Here is a 21,780-nt window from a genome sequence, read left to right as displayed (position 1 = left end):
TGATTTTCTTCTATAAAGCTTTTGAATCAGATGGCATGGAAGAAGAACAACAAGGTGGGGCACAGCTATTAAACATGTCTTCCGAAAATGAGGTAACAACCAGTGCTGTACAATACTTTGAACCTCCAAACAAAAAAATAAGGATAGAAAAAGACATGGATGCTGTACCAGGACCCTCAAAACTCAAAGAAACAGCTGCAAGTAAAAATGAAGGACAAGTACATTCACCTTTCAAACCACTCAAACCAGGTAACTTAGATAAATGTTGATACTGTATAATGATATTATATTGATTTGAGTACTTCATTTACACACCAGATACCATTTATTATTGTTATCTATAGCTGTGAGATGGGCCTTGCTGGAGTCTCATTTGTTTTGTACCAAAACAGCCTCCTGTGGCTTCTTCTGCAGGGATGAAGTTCAGGTTCAAGACTACCATAGGTTCGAGACGAATCCTGCGGGTTTGAGATTCGTGGTCCTGGTGTATTTATGTGCATATTTTCCAGCGGAGAATTGTTTTTTCACCCATATTGCGCTCCATGTCTTTGAACTATGGTCAGTGGGCTCAGAAGAGCCAATAAGGGGGATTTTGGTTAACCCAACCCCCCTCACTATAAAAGGGGGGAACACAGAGCAGCCATAGTGTCAATGAATAGGAAGCTGATGCAGGCTTAAAGTGATAGTAGCTGTAATAATGTGCTTTCAACAACACAGTTGAATGACAATCTAAATGTCAGTGAAAATAAAAAAAGTATCATGACCAGTCCTCAAGCTGTTGCAGGGAAAGTTGACATAATGAATAGGGGATAATTAGGGTCAGTTAGGAAACTTTACTTCCATTCTGGCATAGAGAACTCTATCAGGGACAGAATAAGCACACAAAGCACTCTGTTAGGGACATGCTGGATATTTAGGATTATATACCGTATATACTCGAGTATAAGTCGCTCTGAGTATAAGTCGAGGCCCTAATTTACCACAAAAAAATGGGAAAAACTTACTGACCCGAGTATAAGACGAGGGTGAGAAATGCACAGCTACTGTAAGTGGAAAAGAGGGTCAACAATGCCGATTTGCAGCCTCACTGTTCCCATTTGCAGCCTCACTGTGCCCATTTGCAGCCATAGGTCCCCTGAACTTCAAACTCGGTAGTTAAGGGTTCCTGGATGCCCCCTAGCTGCAGCCAAAATTTGGGGTTTCTGAACCCAAAGGGTCCCGAAATGACATTGCTGCAGATGGACACAGTTGACCAAATTTGGGGCCCCGTATCTCGGGGCCACTTAGTGCTAAGAATCCCAAATTTGGTGTGCAAACCCAGTGGAACTATCACCATAAAATTTCCAAAGCCGGGGTTTCTAGCACCAAGTGGCCTCGAGATACAGGGCCCCAAAATTCAGTTCAGAAAATGTCAAGCACTTTTTTGCAGCAGAGAATGACATTTTCCGAATCAGTTTTTGGGCCCTGTATCTCAGGGCCACTTGGTGCTAGGAACCCCAGCTTTGGATAAGTTATGGAACCAGTTCCACTAGGTTTGCACACCAAATTTGGGGTTCCTAGCACCAAGTGGCCCTGAGATATGGGGCCCCAAAATCGGTTCAGAAAATGTCAAGCACTTTTCTGCCGCAGAGAATCTCATTTTCCGAACTGATTTTGGGGCCCCGTATCTCGGGTCCACTTAGTGCTAGGAACTACAGATTTGGATATGTTGTGGTACCAGTTCCACTGGGTTTGCACACCAAATTTGGGGTTCCTAGCTCTAAGTGGCCCTGAGATACGGGGCCCCAAAATCGGTTCAGAAAATGAAATTTTTTGCTGCAGAAAAGTGCTTGACTCCAGTATAAGTCGAGGGGGGCACTTTCAGCACAAAAAAATGTGCTGAAAAATTCGACTTATACTCGAGTATATAAGGTACATACCTCCCAACTGTCACGGATTCGCCGAGACTGTCACTGAATTTCACGCAAATCCGGGTGTCCCGTACTGGACTCCACTATTTCCCCTGTCCAGTGCACTCCGCTCCGTGCTGCTGCAGTCACAATCTCTCTGTGCCCAGAAGTACAGTCCCTCCCCCACCTGCTGTACAGGATGTACAAGGAGGGAGGAGGAGGTGGGTTAGATCAGCTTCCCTTCCTCCCCATGTCCCCCTGTGCCCACCAACAAGCCCCAGCATGCAGCCAATCTGTGCTGGGAAGGAGTTGTGTGGGTGGGAGATTCTAAAGCAGCCAGCGAGCCTTCCTTCCATTTACCATTGCGTTCCTACCTTCCATGTCCCATAGCGTTTCTGCCTTACATGTCCCATAGCGTTCTTTCCTTCCATGTCCCATAGTGTTCCTCCTCCCATGTCCAATAGCGTTCCTTCCTTCCATGTCCCATAGCGTTCCTTCCATGTCCCATAGCATTCCTGCCTTCCTTGTCCCATAGCATTCCTTCCTTCCATGTCCCATAGTGTTTTTTTCTTCCATGTACCATAGTGTTCCTTTCTTCCATGTACCATAGCGTTCCTTCCAAGTCCCATAGCCTTCCATGTCCCATAGCATTTCTGCCTTACATGTCCCATAGCGTTCTTTCCTTACATGTCCAATAGCGTTCCTTCCTTCCGTGTCCCATAGCGTTCCTTCCATGTCCCATAGGGTTCCTGCCTTCCATGTCCCATAGCATTCTTTCCTTCCATGTCCCATAGCGATCCTTCTATGTCCCATATGGTTCCTGCCCTCTATGTCCCATAGCATTCCTTCCTTCCATGCCCCAAAGCATTCCTGTCTGCCATGTCCCATAGCCTTCCTTCCTTCCACGTCCCAAATCGTTTCTTCCTTCCATGTCCCATAGTGTTTTTTTCGTCCATGTACCATAGTGCTCCTTTCTTCCATGTACCATAGCGTTCCTTCCATGTCCCATAGCGTTCCTGCTTTCTATGTCCCATGTATTGGAAGTAGTTTTCTAAATGATTTTGTTGAGGTTTATATGTATCCCTGAGACTCCTGTTTGTGGCACACAACCAAAGCAAATTTTTATAGGTACAAGGAAGCCCAGGTTTTGTTTAACCATTGCCCTCAAGCCCCTCCCAATATCATGGTTGACCACACCGACTTTTTGCTACATGCGCCACAGGTCTCTCTCTCCCTAAAGTGTCCCTCTTTCTCAAGTTCAAAGGTTGACAGATATGTTATATAGGATTATATTCAATATATACTGTACCGGTACAGGTTCATCCATTGCCCAGGCCAAGGATGCAGATCTGTGCTCCCCTTCCAATGCATGCCATAGAATTGGTATACGACCTTGTGCCTATTCTTTCCCCTTGTTCCAACTGCCCATGATTGGCATGGAGTGCGCATTGCCCCTGCATGGCCAATAGCTTTCTTTCTTGTCTCTAGAAAGTAGTTGCACATGTAGGATGTCTTTTGTGCCAGCTCTGGGTGGATGGGGTGGAAAGCAGGTATGTTGGAGCATGGCATGACAGCCGTAGCTGTCAGAGCAGACATGAAATTGCAGCCCATGGTTGCTAGTCACTAATTTGGAGCATGCCAGTCGTGAGGGGGCGCCCTCCCCTAACGGTGCGCCCTGGGCGCCTGTGTCCCTCTTGCCCACCCCTTGTCCCTGCCCTGAATACATAGGTTTCTCGGCAAGGATCGTGTAGAGCACACCAAGCCTAATTGTAGTGATCTGCCATGCACATAAGGTGTATGTAAAACCCAAATAGTTTTTTCTTTAGTTTTAAAAGAATTGGGAAGGGTTAGAAGCCAAACAAGATTTTCACACTCACCTGTTCCATGCTTCAGCTCTGGGTCTTTCCTTTTGTGTTTGGCCACTGGATTCTGCTGGTGCTGCAGTCAATCACAGAAGTATGTGGGTTGCTTAGCATTCAAGCAACTAGCGGTCATACCCCCCCCCCCCCCATGTTCTCAGTGACTTGTCCAGTACCTCCCAGTGCTTCCAGTGTGATCTTCATAACTCAAGTGATCCGTGTGTCACTCTGACAGTTCCCAGCTACTGTGTACCTCCTGTGATCCTCCCCAGTTTTCTCTGTAGCCTGTGTTAATTTCCTGTGTGTTCCAGTGCCCTCTGGTCTGCAACCTTATTCAGCATGCTCACATGCTCTCTCACTTGTAGCCAGCACCAGTGACTCTGTGATCTTCAGGCTGCAAACTGCTCCAGTGTGACCCCTTGCACTGATGCTTGTATCCAGCACCAGTGACCCCATGTAGTCCAGTCAGTAGCCAGCTTCCAGTGACCCACTTTGTTTCTGTGTTCTTCCACTTGCTCCCAGTAATTCTTTCTGTTCTGTGCATTCCTACCAGCTTGGACTGTATTACCTACTGACCTGTGAGTCCAGTGTCTCAGGGCTGTAAAGGAACTCTTACCTATATGCCTGCTTTCAGTTCTCAGTAGCTGCCCACCTTCTAGAGCTCTGGAGAAGACAATGTGAAACCTTAGTTTCTGTGCTCTAGCCCTTCTATGGGCTCTCACCTTTGCTGTACATGTGGCCATGTTGGCCTTGCCCACCAGTGCCTACTAGTTTCCTGGTTTCTCCAAGACTCAATGCAGTTCCCTAGTGTACATCTGTGGCCATCACCACTGCCTAGCCCTAGCTGCCATAACAAATTCCTGGTTAGCCAGTCTGCACCCTTTGTGACTGTGTGCTGCTGAGGTGATTCACCTTGTTTATTTGTCCTGGCAACCATTGCCAGTAAGATAGACAGTGATGAGGAATCAAAAATTTGAAGTCAGTCAGTTCAGAAATAGGCATCCACCTACACTCATGCTTGCATATTAGCAAAAAAAAAAATGTTTTGATTTGACAGATTTGGCTCCTATTGGTTTATATGGGGTTTGGGTTCCACATCTGAACTTCTTTGAAGTTTGCCAAACTCTGCTTGAACCCAACCCAGGGAATTTCAGCTCATCACATGGAATGGGTTGGGCACTGCCATGGGGATGTGTACTGATTCAATCTTTTTTAACACCTTTTAGCATTTTTTTTTTTTATAAGGCTTAAAGGACACCATTAAACATACACATTTATTTTAAATAGCATGCTTGGGGGATGTCTTTAACCTGCTCCTGAAGTTACATGCGTGTAGGGTTTACTCCTCCAAAAGTGACATTTAAAAAAAAGGTGACATTTCAATGATGGCTTCATTTTGTTTGCAAACTAAGTGGCTGAGGATCTCCCTCAACATCCATACAAGATCCTTATCCAGGATAAAGGTATGTTATTGATTTTTGAGAGGGACTGATTGCAAAGTAAAAACAACCCATATCATAGCCTAACACTTGATGAGGGTCTGGTATAGATTTGGAGGGGGACCCCATGCAAAAATTTGAGAAAGAAATAAAGAAAAGTACACGGGGTCACCCAGAAACTCCCTTCCAGACCCTTAGCCGGGGAATGGTGCATGTGCACCCCCTCCTGATCAGGCCACATGCCCTCAACATTGGAAGCAGTGCTTTTCAGGGGGACACAGAGCCTCCCTCCACAAGGTACCTTGTCCCACATTGATTGGGACAGGGGCTTCATTCCACTATCCCTAGCCTGGTGAATACAGGGGTCTGCTGGGGGGTGGGCTTATTGGAATCTGGAAGGCCCTTTAACTGCTTCCGGACTGTCCCACATACATTCACTGTGGCAGGGCGGCCCGTTAGCATGAAATCACGTACCTGTACATCTTTTCGTCTTCCTGGTCTGGGGCGCACATGCGCGCCACCGGCAACCCACTCAATTCCCCCCCCACACTGTGATTGGCACTCGGCGATTGTAGCCGAGAGAGGCAGAATGGTGGTCTGCCTATGTAAACAAGACAGATCGCTGTTCCGTGAGAGTGACAGTTAGCAAGCACTCCAAGGGAACAAATTTAACCCCGCACATATGGCCCTCAACTCTGCATTAATGGGTAAGTGGTACATAGGTGAAAAATTCAACAATAAAAAAGCACACTTACCTTAGAAAAAAAGGCCCTTATAAAATAAATAAAACCTTTTTCTCCTAAAGCACGTCCAATGTCAATCACGTCATTCAGTGATTTAGATTTATAGTCAATCACCATTAACAGTGCCCAATGGCCCACCAAGATGATGATCCTCTCCCACCAATATTCCCATTAAAGATGACAGCTTCTGGAAGAAGGGTATCACAGTTGACATCATTGACCATAGAAGGTCATGACCATATGTGGCCAATGATGTCACCAAGCATTACCTGGCCATGATATGAATTTACATTGCGTGACTTTATACTCTTTTTTTTTTTTATCAAGGACTTATTAAGAGTGATACTGTACTATACTATGTACCCTTAAACGATGAAATAATGATAGAACAAGACATGGATGCTGTATCAGGAGCCTCAAAACACATAGAAACAACTGCACGTAAAAATGAAGGATATAGGCCAGTACAATCACCACTCAAACCAGGTAACTTAGATCAATCAAGAAAGGTAGAGTACGGAGATTGGGGGCGTGACCGGATGCCGGAGTGAGAGGCGGTGTTAGCGGCCTCCCTCTGGCCTGAAGCCTCCGTGACTATCCGCACCAGCCCTATGGCTCAAGCTCAGCCAGAAGCTCTCTCGCCGGCTGCAAAGATTGTTTAGCTGCCTGGCTCCCCTCATCCCAGCTCAGGCTGTATATGCCACCGGAGCCCATAAGATAAGTGCCGCCAGCGATCCCCCAGTGACCCCCCTCCCTGGAGCGGCGAGGAGAGTGTGTAACGCCGGCCGTGATCAGAGGGTTGCCGAGGCGACGGATCCGACGCTAGTGGCTCTGACGGCGCTTGCTAAACAGCGGCGGGAGTAATCAGTGGGGAACGTCCCTGCACTGCCCAGACAGCCTGGCAGTATTAAGGTACCGAGTGCTTTGATTATAAAGGAGACAGACTGTTTCTTTTTTTTTTTGGTCTTTTTCTCTCCCTTTTCTTGAATAGCCGCTTGAAGCAGAGGGGTTCTATCTGGTGATGAAAAAGCGGCTTGTCCCTGTGGGGGAGGGGGGTGCTGGCTGGAGTTGGGAAGTATAAATATAGCAAACGTCTATCTATGACAGAGAAAATAAAGGTCCGATAATACTGAATCACCCGTCAACCGCTGTACTAGGCGTTGTGCTAGGCTAGGTGCTAGCCCTGCTTGCAACCGAGTACTTGAAAGATACAACTGGGACTGTATTAATATCTTTGACCTGGGAAAGGGAAGGGGAAGGTTAATCTGATAAGCCGCTAAAACCCCACAATCATCCCCCTTTGGATTATACATTAAGCCATGACTAGTAAAAAGGGAGAGGAGCTGCAGCAACAGGAGAACAATAGCTCTCAAATTACCCGTGCATCAAAAGAAAAGGGAAATCAGGCAGCAGCAGCAGCAGCGGCCAAGCTGGAAAAATTTGCGCACCCCTCTGCCTCATCACCATCCAAAAGCACCCTCCAACAGCAGGAGAAATCCTACGCGGGGGGCCCTGGGGACAGGAAGAGTTTAGGAAAAGGGTCGTCGGTATCACACACGATAAAATCTGCGAGTAGTAAAGGCTTAGCGGGTGAACCCTCAGGAATGGCTACTAGCAATGCCGCCGAGCTAAATATACCCTTAACAGCGGAGCCGGCATTGAAAGATGTTTTATGTGCTGTTAATTCCTGTAAAGCCTCCCTAAGTGAATTATGTGATCAGTTGAAGGGGTTAAAGGAAGAGTTAAGTACAGTAAGCCAAGAATTACAAAGGACTGCTGCTAGAACAACCACACTAGAGGAGAGGATGAGCCAGGCTGAGGACGATCTGTTCCCATTGAAGCAAGAGCTTAAGGCAATGAAAACGCAGATCGACCTGCATAAAGCTAAGATGGAGGAAATGGAAAATAGGTCTCGCAGGGGCAATGTGCGGGTGGTGGGCCTGCCGGAGAGGTGCGAGGGTCCCCACCCCGAAGAGTTTATAGAGAAGTGGCTCAGGGGAATTTTTGGTACCGAAACCTTTTCTCACCTTTTCTCTATCGAAAGAGCCCACAGAGTGCCAACTAGGCCCCCGCCATCAGGAGGATATCCCAGACCAATAATCATGAAATTTCTGAACTACAGAGACAAGGTTACATTGATGCGCAGGGCTAGAGAGAAAGGGGATATTCTATACAACGGGGCGAAAATCCTATTCTTCCCCGATTACTCCCCAGACCTGCAGAAACGTAGGGCCGAATTTAGGGACATTAAGCACAAATTACGGGACTATAAAATTGAATATGCCCTGCTATATCCGGCACGCCTGCGCATCACTGCCCTAGGGGCTACTCATTTCTTTGACACAACAACAGGGGCAACAAAATGGCTTGAAGATAACAAAATGACCCTGCAGAGCTAGGGGTCACATAGGACTGGCTGAATTATTATGTTTTATTTTATTTACTTTTTTTCCTTTTTTTTTTTTTTTTTCTTTTTCTTTTTTCGTTTTTTTGGGCTTTGTTTGCATCATATAGCGGATGGCACGGGGGGGGAGGGCAAGAGGGGGGCGTGTTGGATGGAAGCACGGATGAAGGATGTGATCTCACTAGGTTTATATTTTTTGAGTAGTGTTCTGGTGTTTTGGAATTGGGTGGGGGGAGGGGGAAAGGGGGGGAGGAGTTTGGAAGCGTGTTACGAAGCACTTGGTCAGTACGTGAGTGAAGAGGTTTTTTTTTTTGAATGGTTGGAAGGGAGTAAAAAGGTCACACGTATAGCCCCTAGGACTAGCCTAGTTAGGCAGGAGGGGGGAACACGAAGGGGGGTGGGGGAATGGGGGTTGGGCCAGGCAAAAGTTGGGGGGGGGAGGGGGGCAGGTTAAATAGAGGGAGGGGAGGGGGGCTCACAATAAATAATGGGGTCAGATATTGTGGTGAACGAAAGGCACACGCACTTAAGAGGAGAGAGTCTGCAAAAATTAAGCACATTTGCACAGGTTGGCCACGCTTGCAATTAAATAACATGGGAGGAGGGGATGGAGCGGTCCCTGGACGCGGGGGCCCTTACCCCCTCACCCTATATTTCTTTCTTATTTTTAACACAACCACAGATATCATGGCAAGTCTTGTAGACACAAACGCACAAATGAATTGTTTTTATTCTCTGGGGGGTCAGCCACTCCCCCTTTTTTCTTTTTTTTTCTTCTTATTTATTTGTTTCTTTTTTCGCAGATGCCCTTTAAAACTTTAAAAATAGGCTCATGGAACATTAGGGGTATAAGCGATCCTGCTAAGAGAGCAGCTGTCTTTTCGATGATGGAAAACTATGGTGTTGGACTGGCTTGCCTGCAGGAAACTCACCTCACTAATGAGACTAAAGTACATGTTCGGAGTAAGAAATTCCAAGAACAGTATCACTCGGTCCATACCTCCTACTCAAGAGGGGTGAGCATTTTGGTGAGGAGAGGTATCTCATTTTCCTGCAGGAAAGCTAGGATAGACCCGTTGGGAAGGTATGTTTTTCTGAGCTGTGTGGTAGAAAATAAACCTTTGGTGATAGCAAATATTTATATCCCTCCTCCGTTTAAAACAGAGAGCATGCTGGAATTGTTGGAGTTTGTGGATGGCATGGTGGACATTCCTATAATAGCGGTGGGTGATTTTAATGCAGTTTTAGATAGTAGCATGGACCGATTCCCGCCCGTGACCCGCGTGGAAAGAGTACCAGAGGGGCGATTGGCCCAACTGCTCGCAGAGATCGGATGGTGCGATTTCTGGAGATCTCATAATCCAAATACTCGGCAGTACTCCTGCCACTCAGGGTCACATTCCACTCTCTCGCGTATAGACATGGCAGTGGGTAACAGTGAAGCTATGCGAATAATAGGAAACATAGAGTATAGACCGAGGGGAATATCGGACCACTCTCCCCTGACTTTGACTCTAAATTTAAGCACTAGAACTAGTCAGAAGAGGTGGATAATAAACCCACTATGGCTGGACCTGATTAGTAGTCCAACAGAAATCTCTTCTAAGTTAAAAGAGTTTATAACATTCAATTCAGGTACAGCATCAGTAGGGGTGGTGTGGGATACCCTAAAAGCATATCTTAGGGGACTGCTACACCAGCAGGTCGCCATGGTAAAAAAAACATCAAGGGACCGTGAGGTAAGGGCTAGCAGGGAAGTCAAGGAAGCAGAAGCACAATATGTGGCAGACCCAACCCGAGAAAAACAGGAGATTTGGCTCAATAAACAACAAGTGTATAAAGAGGTAATTAATAGAAGAGTAGAGAATAAGAGACTTTTCCAGAAACAAAATTACTTTGGGGAGGGAGAGATAGTAGGCCGGATGCTAGCCCTCCTAACCAGGTCTAATTTATTCTCACCGGCCATCTCTTCAATTAAAACGTCAGCTGGAAATATTACATCTGATCCGGCCGAGGTCTTAGAAACCTTCTCCACATTCTATAGAGACCTGTACAGGTCCCGCCAGGGCTTGAACCAGCGTGAGATGGACAGGTTCTTGGAGGGAGTAGACCTGCCCACACTCTCGGAGATTGATAGAAGCGAGGTAGATTCCCCTTTGACCCTGGAGGAGCTACAAAAGGCAGTCGCAGAGATGTCAGGGCAGAAATCTCCGGGCCCGGATGGGCTACCATTGGAGATCTATAGTTAATATGGGGAGACTCTGCTCCCGGAACTTCTAAAAGTGCTAGAGCAGGCGACCAAGGATGGTAGGCTGCCCCTATCAATGTCAGAGGCCGATATAGTAGTAATCCCAAAGGAGGGGAAAGATCAATCGGAAGTTGCCTCATACAGACCGATATCACTGCTGTGCACAGATGCCAAGATTATTGCAAGGGTGCTCGCATCTAGGCTAAATAAATGTATCGACAAACTGGTGCATCCGGACCAATCGGGGTTTATCCCCGGTCGGTCCACTAGTATAAACATTAGAAGAGCTTACCTGAATCTACAGGTACCAACAGAGAACGCGGAATCCAGAGCCATACTGTCTTTGGACGCTGCCAAGGCCTTTGACAGCCTGGAGTGGGAATACCTTTGGAGGGTGCTAGAGAAGTTTGGATTCGGCCCCGTATTTATCAGCTGGCTAAAAACTTTATATAACCATCCAAGGGCAAGGCTCAAGATAAACGGCGAATATTCGGAATGCTTTTCCCTCGAAAGAGGGACAAGGCAGGGATGCCCCCTGTCTCCTTTGCTGTTTGTTCTGGCCATGGAGCCATTGGCGGGAGCAGTGAGAACATCCACGGAAATACAGGGATTTCAAAGAAAAGGGAGAGAAGAGAGAATAGCGCTTTTTGCAGACGATGTCATATTTTTCCTGGGGGACACGACCTCTTCGTTGGAGAAAGTGATGCACTTAGTAGAAGACTTTGGAAAGTTTTCAGGACTAGTTATTAACTGGGAGAAGTCATCGCTTCTACCGGTAGACCCACTGGCCAACTCTATCCCGATGTGTTTGCCCCACTTGAAGATCACAGAGAAAATGAAATACCTGGGTGTTGTGCTGTCCAAGGACCCCGGTATGTTTATTAAGGACAATTTGATCCCCCTCTTATCAAAATTCAAGAGGAAATGCGATATTTGGAGTAGACTCCCTTTGTCGGTGGCAGGCCGAGCCAATTTGATAAAAATGGTTTGGATGCCCCAGCTGTTATACTTACTTCACAACTCCCCAACTTGGATTGGAGAGAAGTGGTTTCAAAAAATCCAATCCTTTTTAGGGAATTAATATGGAAAAAAGGGCAGGCTAGGATTGGCCTACAAAAACTGCAACGCCCCGATACGGAGGGGGGACTGGGGGTCCCTCAACCATTTATCTACTTCCTGGCAGCCCAGCTACAACAATTGGGCGGTTGTGCTACCGAGAGTGGGGGAAACAGCAATATTAAAATCATTCTGCAGGGGAATCCACACACCTCATTAGTGGGAGCACTGGAGGCAGACTCGCTACAAGGAGAAATCCCAACATTTAAAATGATCACCAAGGTCTGGCAGGCAGCTAAAAAAATAATGGGGTACAAAGGAATATATAAAGGAGAATACGCGCCATTATGGAACAATAAGCGACTGCATGAACTATCAACAGTAGAAAGGAACAGACTGTGGGAAAACTGTGGGGTAAGCCGGCTGATACAACTATATGAAGGGGACACTCTGAAATCCTTTGAGGACCTAAGACGTGAGTACGGGATGTCAAGCCAGGCATTCTACAGCTACCTGCAGATCAGGCATGCTTTGAGCAAGCAGTTTAGTAGACAACCCCCAACATGGTGCGGGATTCCACTACTAATCATGGCATACCAAAATCAACAAAGTGATCATAGTAACACACTGAAAACAGCGCTAGTGTTGAGCTAAACGGATAATGTGGCCAACAACACATGCAAAAAAAGTCCTTCAAGAGAGAAGAGCAGTGAGAGTGATGGTTCAGATAGTGTTCATAGGCGATCAAAGTAGAAACAGTTCAGCGTGCACCTTCCACCGATCCATCCACCTCCACCCCGTGAGAACACACTCCCCTCAAGGGGTTAAACTCACCAGAGCTTAGTAATATCAAGCATCCAAGTAAGGAGAAATCCAAGCCACCAGCCACTGTCAGCTACCCTCCAGAGGAATCCAAGATGGTCAGGGCTCATAAATCACCAAACAACAAAAGATAAAGCGCACATAGCGTAATCCTGTTTATTAAATATAAAGTCCTTCACATCACACAAAGATCCCCCCTTCAAACATTATACGTACATTATAAAGCAATCAGATGAGCATATCACAAGGAAGCATAAGACACAGCACTTCACCGTATTAAACTCCAGCCGGTTCCGCTTTCCAGGCACCAATCTCTGACTTCCTGGTTACAGTCAAGGCTGTGGTGGAGCGCAATCGTCACTTCCGGCGTCGTGTAGGCCACGCCCTGACGCGTTTCGTCATATCCTGACTTCAACAGAGGGCGTGCCTACACGACTGACGGACAGGCTATAATGTCATGCCCCATCAACCCTAACCAATCAGAGCAAGTGTTCGGCGTGACGTCAGGTGCAAGACATCCGCCGAAAGACACACTGACGGCTTCTCCACAGGAGAGGGGGAAGACTAATAGCCGCTCTGCACATTAGTTCACATCAGCGAGTAAGCCCACTCACAGGCCAGATAGCACCAGCCGGTAAATGTATAAACAATGAAGAATGACATTGCACATTGGGATTTAAAAATAGGGGGATATAGTATAAAACACTATAAAAAACCCCATGCAGTCAGCGCACACATTGAATCCATCATCATTAGCCCTTCAGCATGTGTATACGTGCAGCAGCAGACAATCCCCAGAACGCTGCATGACACTGCAACATCACAGGCAATCAACATGACGCGCTCACTGCATGTAAACACACATAATAAAAACATAAATAAATAAAACCATAGAACATAAATTAAATGCAATTCATCAGAAACATTAAGTATAAATGGTAAATACGCCATCATAGATACAAAAATTAAATAGAGCCATTCGTATTAAAATCTTCTATGCAGTAGGTTAGAAAGAGCAATGCGGGTATTAATTACTAAAAAACAGGGACCGTTCGAATACAATGAGACCCATAAACAAATAAACGACATACATCAATACACGTAGAAATAATAATGGAGAGAAGAGAGGCATCTATGATAGAGATTACGGCTGCCAGCATAAACCATGCGCTATCATCACCTATATGTACAAAGGATATAGCACATAATTTAACAAAAAAACTGCGCACCAGCCGCATCTGTATGGCATAAGCCAAAACTATATGCGGCCTAAGGCCGATCAAGTTTAACGAAACCATTTCTACCCCATAGTGAACATTTACAAATCGCTTATAAAGCAATTAATGTCCAGCTCCACGTTCAACCCTCTTGGCGATAATGTGTCCGCCAAAAAGATCCACTGGGTCTCTCTCTTAGACAGATCGCGGACCAAATTTGAACCCCTCCAGTTTGGTTTTAAATGGTCGATGCCCCAGAATTTAAGGCCAGACGGGTCTTGGTTGTGCTTCAGTTTAAAGTGGAGCGAGACACTATGGTCTTTAAAACCAATTTTAATGTTGGTTATGTGTTCTGCGACCCTAATTCTTAAAAGTCTCTTAGTGCGGCCTATATACATAAGACCGCACGGACATTGGAGAGCATAGACAACATGGGAGGTGTTGCACGTAATGAGCTCTTTAATAGCAAACTCCCTATTGTTAGAAGTGGACGTAAAACTTTCCACTGCTCTTAGCGGTCTTTCAACATCCTTACAAGCCCGGCACCTTCTACAACTGTAAAAGCCACTCTTATTCCAAAAGGTCGGGAGCCTAGCCGGAGGGTCCAGCACCTTTCGTACTATTTTATCTGAAAAGCTCTGGGCCTTTCTATATATAAACTTAGGCCTAGGGGGTAAGACTGATTGTAGCACCTTGTCCATACTCAGCACATGCCAATGGGCGGCAAAAATGCCTTCCACTTCTTTGTACTGAGAATGGAAACTTGAAATAAAACTCCATTCATGACTGTCCCTATTAGGGACCCGAGGACTGTTTCCCAAAAAATTTCCTCTGGGTTGTACCGCTAAGTCATAAATAATAGAATCTAGCGCTTCCTCACGATAACCCTTTTCTATAAATTTTTTCTTTATAATCTGCGCCTGTGCCAAGAAATCTACATCTTCTGAACAATTCCTTTTCACCCTAGTAAGCTGTCCCTTCGGAATATTTTTAAGCCACATCGGGTGATGGCCGCTGTCAATGGGCAAATAACTATTTGAGTCTGTAGGTTTGAAATAGACCCTGGTGCCCAACTTGTCACCTTGTCTAAAAATACTTACATCCAGAAAATGTATCTCATTCTGGCTAAATTCGCTAGTCAATTTAATGTTGTTAACATTAGAATTGAGTTCCTTTAAAAATTCCTGTAGACTGTCACTGGATCCTTCGGCGCTGAGTGGTGTATTTTTGGGCCTGTGAATACACTCTTTTGCAATCTTGGGATTCCACTACTACAGACAATAATCAAATCAGAGACCACCAAGGGCTTAATAACAGAAGCATACACCCAACTAACAAAGAGAGGGAATACGTCGGCAGGTCTATCAGGGGGAAGGGGCAGATGGGCGGTAGATGTGGGGGTGATAACAGACGAGCAATGGGAGAGGATTCTTGAGCTTGGATCAGAGGTGTCAGTTTCTCCTTCACAAAAAGCCTCCCACTTGATGTTGTTACACAGATCCTACTACACACCAAAAAAGCTGTTTATGTTTGGCCGTAGAACCAACGACGAACGCCCTAGATGTAGAGGAACAGGTGACCTAATTCACATGGTTTGGAGGTGCCCAAAATTAGTTAGGTATTGGACCGAGATTATAAAGAAAATAAATGCTACGTTCAGAGTGGATTTACAACCTGATCCCAAAATCTGTGTGTTGGGTTATGTCAGTAGTGAACTGAGGGATAGGAGCACAGCCATAGCGATAGTAAGATGCCTGTTTCAAGCCAGAAAATTAATTGCTCAAGCATGGCAATCAAGCACACCTCCAACCCCGGAAGCCTGGGCTGGAACGGTCAACTCCACAATATGGAGCGAAAAGAATTTCTACACCAGGTTAGGCAATTACAACTTGTTCATGAAACTATGGAACCCATGGGTCCAAGCATTGCCACACTCTCTACTAACACTACCTCAGCGCCGAGCGCAATAGCCTCTTTACCAGGGCAGAGATGCTGTTCCATAGCCTAGAGACCCGAAGTCAAGAGAGAATGTGAGAGGAGGAAGAGAGAGGAAAGGAGGGAAAACATAGATATTAGCTTAAAATAAGGTGTGCACTGGAACAATTGGGGTGGGTCACTGGGGGGAGGGGGGGGGGATCACTAGTTCTAAAAGCAATAAATATAGCCATGCATGTAAACAGTAAGAGTTTGTGTGGCCGAGACGTATAGAGTGGGTGTTTTTTCTTTTTTTTTTCTTTTTCTTTTCTATGTTACACTTTTGTATAACTGTAACCTTATATATTGAACGCACAAATTAAACCAAGAGAAAAGCTTTAACGGCCACAATGATGTGACTCGGCAAGAGACAACCATGACTATCAATCTGAAAGATGTCTCTGATTAAGGTAACTGAAGTGGCAAAAAAAGAAAAAAAAAAAAAAAAAAGAAATAGATAAATGTTGATATTGTATAATGACATTATATTACCTGAAGGGAATTCCACATCCTTGCCGCTCTTACAGTAAAGAACCCTCTACGTAGTTTAAGGTTAAACCTCTTTTCTTCTAATTTTAATGAGTGGCCACGTGTCTTGTTAAACTCTCTTCTGCGAAAAAGTTTTCTCCCTATTGTGGGGTCACCAGTACGGTATTTGTATATTGAAATCAGATCCCCTCTCAAGCGTCTCTTCTCCAGAGAGAATAAGTTCAGTGCTCGCAATCTTTCCTCATAACTAATATCCTCCAGACCCTTTATTAGTTTTGTTGCCCTTCTTTGTACTCGCTCCATTTCCAGTACATCCTTCCTGAGGACCGGTGCCCAGAACTGGACAGCATACTCCAGGTGCGGCCGGACCAGAGTCTTGTAGAGTGGGAGAATTATCGTTTTTATCTCTGGAGTTGATCCCCTTTTTAATGCATGCCAATATTCTGTTTGCTTTGTTAGCAGCAGCTTGGCATTGCATGCCATTGCTGAGCCTATCATCTACTAGGACCCCCAGGTCCTTTTCCATCCTAGATTCCTATTAATTTATGTACTTCATTTACACACCAGATATCCATTTATTATCTATCATTGTGAGATAGACATTGCTGGAGTTTCATTTGTTTTTGCACCATCTGAGCCAAAACAGCCTCCTATGCCTTCTTCTGTAGGGATGAAGTTCGGGTTCACCACTACCATAGGTTTGAGGTGAATCCTGCGGGTTTGAGATTCATGGTCCTGGTGTATTAATTTGCATATTCGCTGGGGAGAATTTTTTAAACCCATATTGCACTGCATGGCTTTGAACTATGGTCAGCATTTCTGGTGTATATCATCTCCAGTGGGCATATTACTTTCTTGCCACCATCATTGTTCATGGTAGAAGCACTCTTTCAGCAGTTTTAACTATCTGGGAGCAGTTTTAACTACCCTGGAGTAGTGCAGGGCTGCGAGCTTGAGAAAGTTTCTGCTGGCATTGGATGAGGCTAAGGCTTTTGATCAGGTCAATCATAAATACTTGTGGCTGCTCCTTGGCAAGTATGACCTGGGGGGGGGGGGGGGGATTTGGGCATCAAATGTGGTCTTACGAGATGCAGATGCAAAGGTTGCCAGCTGGAAAGACTGGAAGCTCTCTAACAAGGAAAGGGCTGAGCTGAATAAAACTTACCTGATCCTGGTATTTCTGTACGTTAGCTTTGATTGTGTTTTGCAAATGTCTCTCTATGCTAGAATCTACAGCTGTTTCTTTCAACTTATGGGGGAACAGACTGAACCTTAGTAAGAGATATTTTACCTGTCTTCCCAGGCAGATGAGAGCCTAGGTATTGTCAGCCCCGCAGCATTCTTTGATGTTCTTGAAACATAATTTTGATAACATGCTGGCATATTATCAAGTGCTGACATGCTACAAACCTGATTTATGTTTCTTCTATATGCCTACAAATGCTTCGGCAGTGGTGAATGACAATGAATGAGCTGATTTGCCAAAGGTGAATCGGCTGTGCACTTTGCAAATGCAAGGACATTTGCTTCAGAGGCTAGTAAATGAGGAGAAGCTCTGCTGACTTCCATCATCCAATCATGTGCAAGCAAAAATTCTCTTTTTTTTTCCTTGCATGTTATTGGGTACTCTTTGTAAAAGTGAAAGCTCATTTACTAAGCTCTGGAGCTCACTCCCTTGAAAAGTGCAACTGCACTTACAAAGTTCACAGTCTATTTGCATTTAGTTAATAAATCCTAATGTCTCTTACTAGGAAGGCCCTGGAGAGGAGGATTGTTCAATCTATCTTTAGTGAGCCACTGGCCTTGAAGGATTGCCTGGGCCCTATTATAAGATATAGCCTGCATTTGATTAATCTTCAAAGAATCCCTTTAAAGTTTTGCAATCTGGCCCGGCTTTTGTCTCATGGTAGACTCTATGTGAAGAGCAACTTGAAGCATCACTCTCTGAATGATCCTGGCTGTCCAATTGTGAAGTGAGGCACTTCTTACTCCAGTGCCCCTTCAACACAGAAGTTTATAAGCTGGTGGGTGGCTCTGGGTATCCCTTTCCTTGGTTAAGAAGTGGTTGTATGGGGCCTTTCAGACTCACCGGAATTTTGATTTCGATCCTCATTGTCCTAGTTAGCTTAGTAGTCTGTTAATTCACGTGGAATGCATGGTTTCAGGTATCCATTCAGGAAAAAGTCCTTCCTGTTGAGGTGAAAGTACATGACATTCTGGGTGAGGTAGGGAAAATGTAGGGTCTTGAAAAGGAAACATGGAGGTGGGAGGCCTGGAAAAATGTAGGGAGGAATGTCAGGTCTTTTTAGATGCTGTCGGTCTATAGGTGTGTGGCTTTTCTTTTTATCCTTTCACACCCCTTAGATGTTGATAGGATGAGATTTTTGGAGAAAGGCTGCATAAATAGTTTAAACATTTTTTTTTTTAATCTGGGTTGTGTTTAAGTTGATGTAGAGTTATGTTGTGCAGTATTATAATAGTAGTAATATTACATAAAAACATGTTGATTTTGTATATACTGTAGTTCTATTTAGGTTTTTTGGCAAAAAAGTTATAGTTATTTCCTGTCTATGATATCCTAGGCTGATGTAAGCCTATTTTTGTTTGTTTATGTATATATATTTCTTTTGTATGTATCTAAATATATTTTTATTAAACTCCAAGTTCATAAGATTTTTTAATACACACAAATATATATTTTAATCACTACATGTCTCTTTTCTGTACTACAGTACCACAATCACCAGTCAGTCCAAAACATGGCAACATTACAAATAAATTATATATGACTCCCAACAAGCAATCCGCAGTAGTTCCTTCCCATACATCGTCTAATGGTAAGACCTGTTCTACACTCCACCACAGCTCACAATTAGGGGCTTTGCCCACATTATTCTTCTCTTTCTATAGTGGTCGGGGCATAATATATTCCAGTAAAGGAAACAATTGTAACTTTTAAACTCCTGAATCTGTTCTCTCATCACAACTAAGCAGCCCGTCCATAAGGGGTGCAGGGGCACTCCCCCCAAATCCATGAGCACAGCCCCTAATCTACATGCAGGGCACAGGACGTATGGATTCCAATAGTTTTTTTGTTTTTTTTAAGCCCAAGGCTCTAATTGACTTCAAAAAAAGGCACTGCACCACCCAGTTGTGTGACAATAGCGAATTAATATTCGCTATTGTCTGCCTGATTCCCCTCTGACCAATCAGGAAGCGGGTCCTTTTAGGACCTTTCAGGACCCGCCTTCACCTCCTTTCAGGACCTGCTTTCTGTTCGGCAAGGGAGGAGAAGCCCCGGCTCCTCCCGGATCCTCCTGGAGCGAAGAGCAGCAGCCCTGGATCCGTGTCATCTTCCTCCTCATGGTAAGGCCTTTAAACCACTGCCTTTCCCTCCAGTCTACGGCGGGGGGGGGGGTTGTGGCGAGTGAGGGGGGGCAGATTTGTTTGCCGACCCCCCCCCCACAAAATATTGAGCACTAGCCGCCCCTGCAACTAAGCATTCTTGTAGGTACACACTAAGAGAAATGAGCGGCCTGCCAGGGACATGTTGAGCACAAGTATCACACTCTGCTGAGTGCATAGGATCTACTAATAGGATATTCTGGGATCAGATAGTCCTCTACCTGACATATATGTATAACATGAGTTTCTCTGTTAGGGTTATGAGGTGCATACTGAGCCTGAATATCCAATGCAAAATCAGCACTTTATTAAGGCCCCTTTCACACTGGGGCGGGTGCGGCGTTGGCAGTAAAGGGCCGCTATTGTAAGCGGCGCTTTACCGTCGGTATTCGGTCGCTAGCGGGGCGGTTTTACCCTCCGCTAGCGGCTGAGAAAGGGTTAAAAACCGCCGGAAAGCGCCTCTGCAGAGGCGCTTTGCCGGTGGTATAGCCGCGCCATCCCATTGATTTCAATGGGCAGGAGCGGTGAAGGAGCGGTATACACTCCGCTCCTTCACCGCTCCGAAGATGCTGCTGGCAGGACTTTTTTTCTCGTCCTGCTAGCGCACCGCTCCAGTGTGAAAGCCCTCGGGGCTTTCACACTGGAGAGACAGCAGCGGCTGTTTCGGGTCGGTTTGCAGGCGCTATTATTAGCGCAATAGAGCCTGCAAACCGCCCCAGTGTGAAAGGGCCCTAAAATCCTATTAAGTACATTGAGCTCAAGTTGATCACAACAACACTTTACCAGAAACAAGATGAGCACAATGAATTCTCTGCTAGGGAATACTGGACACACCTAAAAGACTGAAAAGAACATGTTAAGAACAATGATTTCTCTTCCAGGGACATGCTGAATGCAAAGCACTTTTTCAGGGACATGCTGAACACATTGAGCATCCTATCAGGGACATGCTGAGCACATTGAGCATCCTATCAGGGACATGCGAAGCACATTGAGCATCCTATCAGGGACATGCGAAGCACATTGAGCATCCTATCAGGGACATGCTGAGCACATTGAGCACCCTGTCAGGGACATGCTGAACACATTAAGCATCCTATCAGGGACATGCTGAGCACATTGAGCATCCTATCAGGGACATGCTGAGCACATTGAGCATCCTATCAGGGACATGCGAAGCACATTGAGCATCCTATCAGGGACATGCTGAACACATTGAGCATCCTATCAGGGGCATACTAAGCACATTAAGAATCCTATCAGAGACATGCTGAGCACATTGAGCACCCTGTCAGGGACCTGCTGAGCACATTGAGCACCCTATCAGAGACATGCTGAGCACATTGAGCATCCTGTCAGGGACATGCTGAGCACATTGAGCACCCTGTCAGGGACATGCTGAACACACTGAGCACCCTATCAGGGACATGCTGAACAAGTTGAGCATCCTATCAGGGACATGCTGAGCACATTGAGCACCCTGTCAGGGACATGCTGAGCACTAGGAACATTGTACTAGGGAAATGTTGAAGGCACTGAGCCCTTTGTAAGGGATATTCTGCAAACACTGAACAGTTTGCCAGAGCTATGATGAGCACAAACATTCTCAAACAGAGAATATAGGTGTGTGGCTTTTCTTTCTGTCCTTTCATATAATCTAAATGTTGATGGGATCCGATTTTTGGAAAAAGGCTGCATGAATGGGTTAAATATTACAATTTTCTTAGTCTGGGTTTGTGTTTAGGTTGAGGTAGGGCTATGTTGTGCTGCTTAATAAAAAGAAAGAAAGTAGTATTCAATAAAAATATGTTTTGTTTATAGTTCTATTTGTTTTTTTGTCTAAAAAAGTAATTTCCTGTTTACGATATCCTAGGCTGCTGTAACCTAATTTTTATTTATGTATATATATTTATTTTATTTATTTTGTATATATCTAAATATGTTTGTATTAACTTGCGGGTTCATAGGATTTTTAATAAACAAAAAATATACATTATAATCGTTACACATCTCTTTTCTGTGCCCTGCAGTGCCACAACCACCAGCCAGTCCGAAAGAAGGCAACAATACAAAGAATATGACTCCCAACAAGCAAGTCGGAGTATCTCCTTCCCATACATCTTCCAATGGTAAGACCTGTTCTACACTCCACAACTTTACATCACATCCAGGGGCTTTGCACACATTATTCTTTACTTTCTATAGTGCTCAGGGCAATATACATTCCAATTAAAA

At 45.1% G+C, this 21,780-nt stretch overlaps 1 protein-coding gene across 2 annotated transcripts in view; it reads left to right on the top strand.

Annotated features, from left to right (window-relative positions):
- The window catches only part of LOC141148369 (uncharacterized), a 111,223-nt gene that overhangs the window by 50,922 nt on the left and 38,521 nt on the right, over positions 1-21,780 (top strand). The window contains exons 6-8 of one of the 2 annotated variants that reach the window (XM_073635784.1): positions 19-249; positions 18,873-18,977; positions 21,576-21,674. In XM_073635784.1, coding sequence (XP_073491885.1) covers positions 19-249; positions 18,873-18,977; positions 21,576-21,674 — 435 coding nt within the window. The remainder of the gene's footprint in view (positions 1-18; positions 250-18,872; positions 18,978-21,575; positions 21,675-21,780) is intronic. The other variant, XM_073635785.1, reaches the window with a different exon arrangement.

This window comes from Aquarana catesbeiana, linkage group LG06, assembly GCF_042186555.1.
Source record: "Aquarana catesbeiana isolate 2022-GZ linkage group LG06, ASM4218655v1, whole genome shotgun sequence".
Lineage (NCBI taxonomy): Eukaryota > Metazoa > Chordata > Amphibia > Anura > Ranidae > Aquarana > Aquarana catesbeiana.
This window is presented reverse-complemented; position numbering and strand designations above follow the sequence as displayed.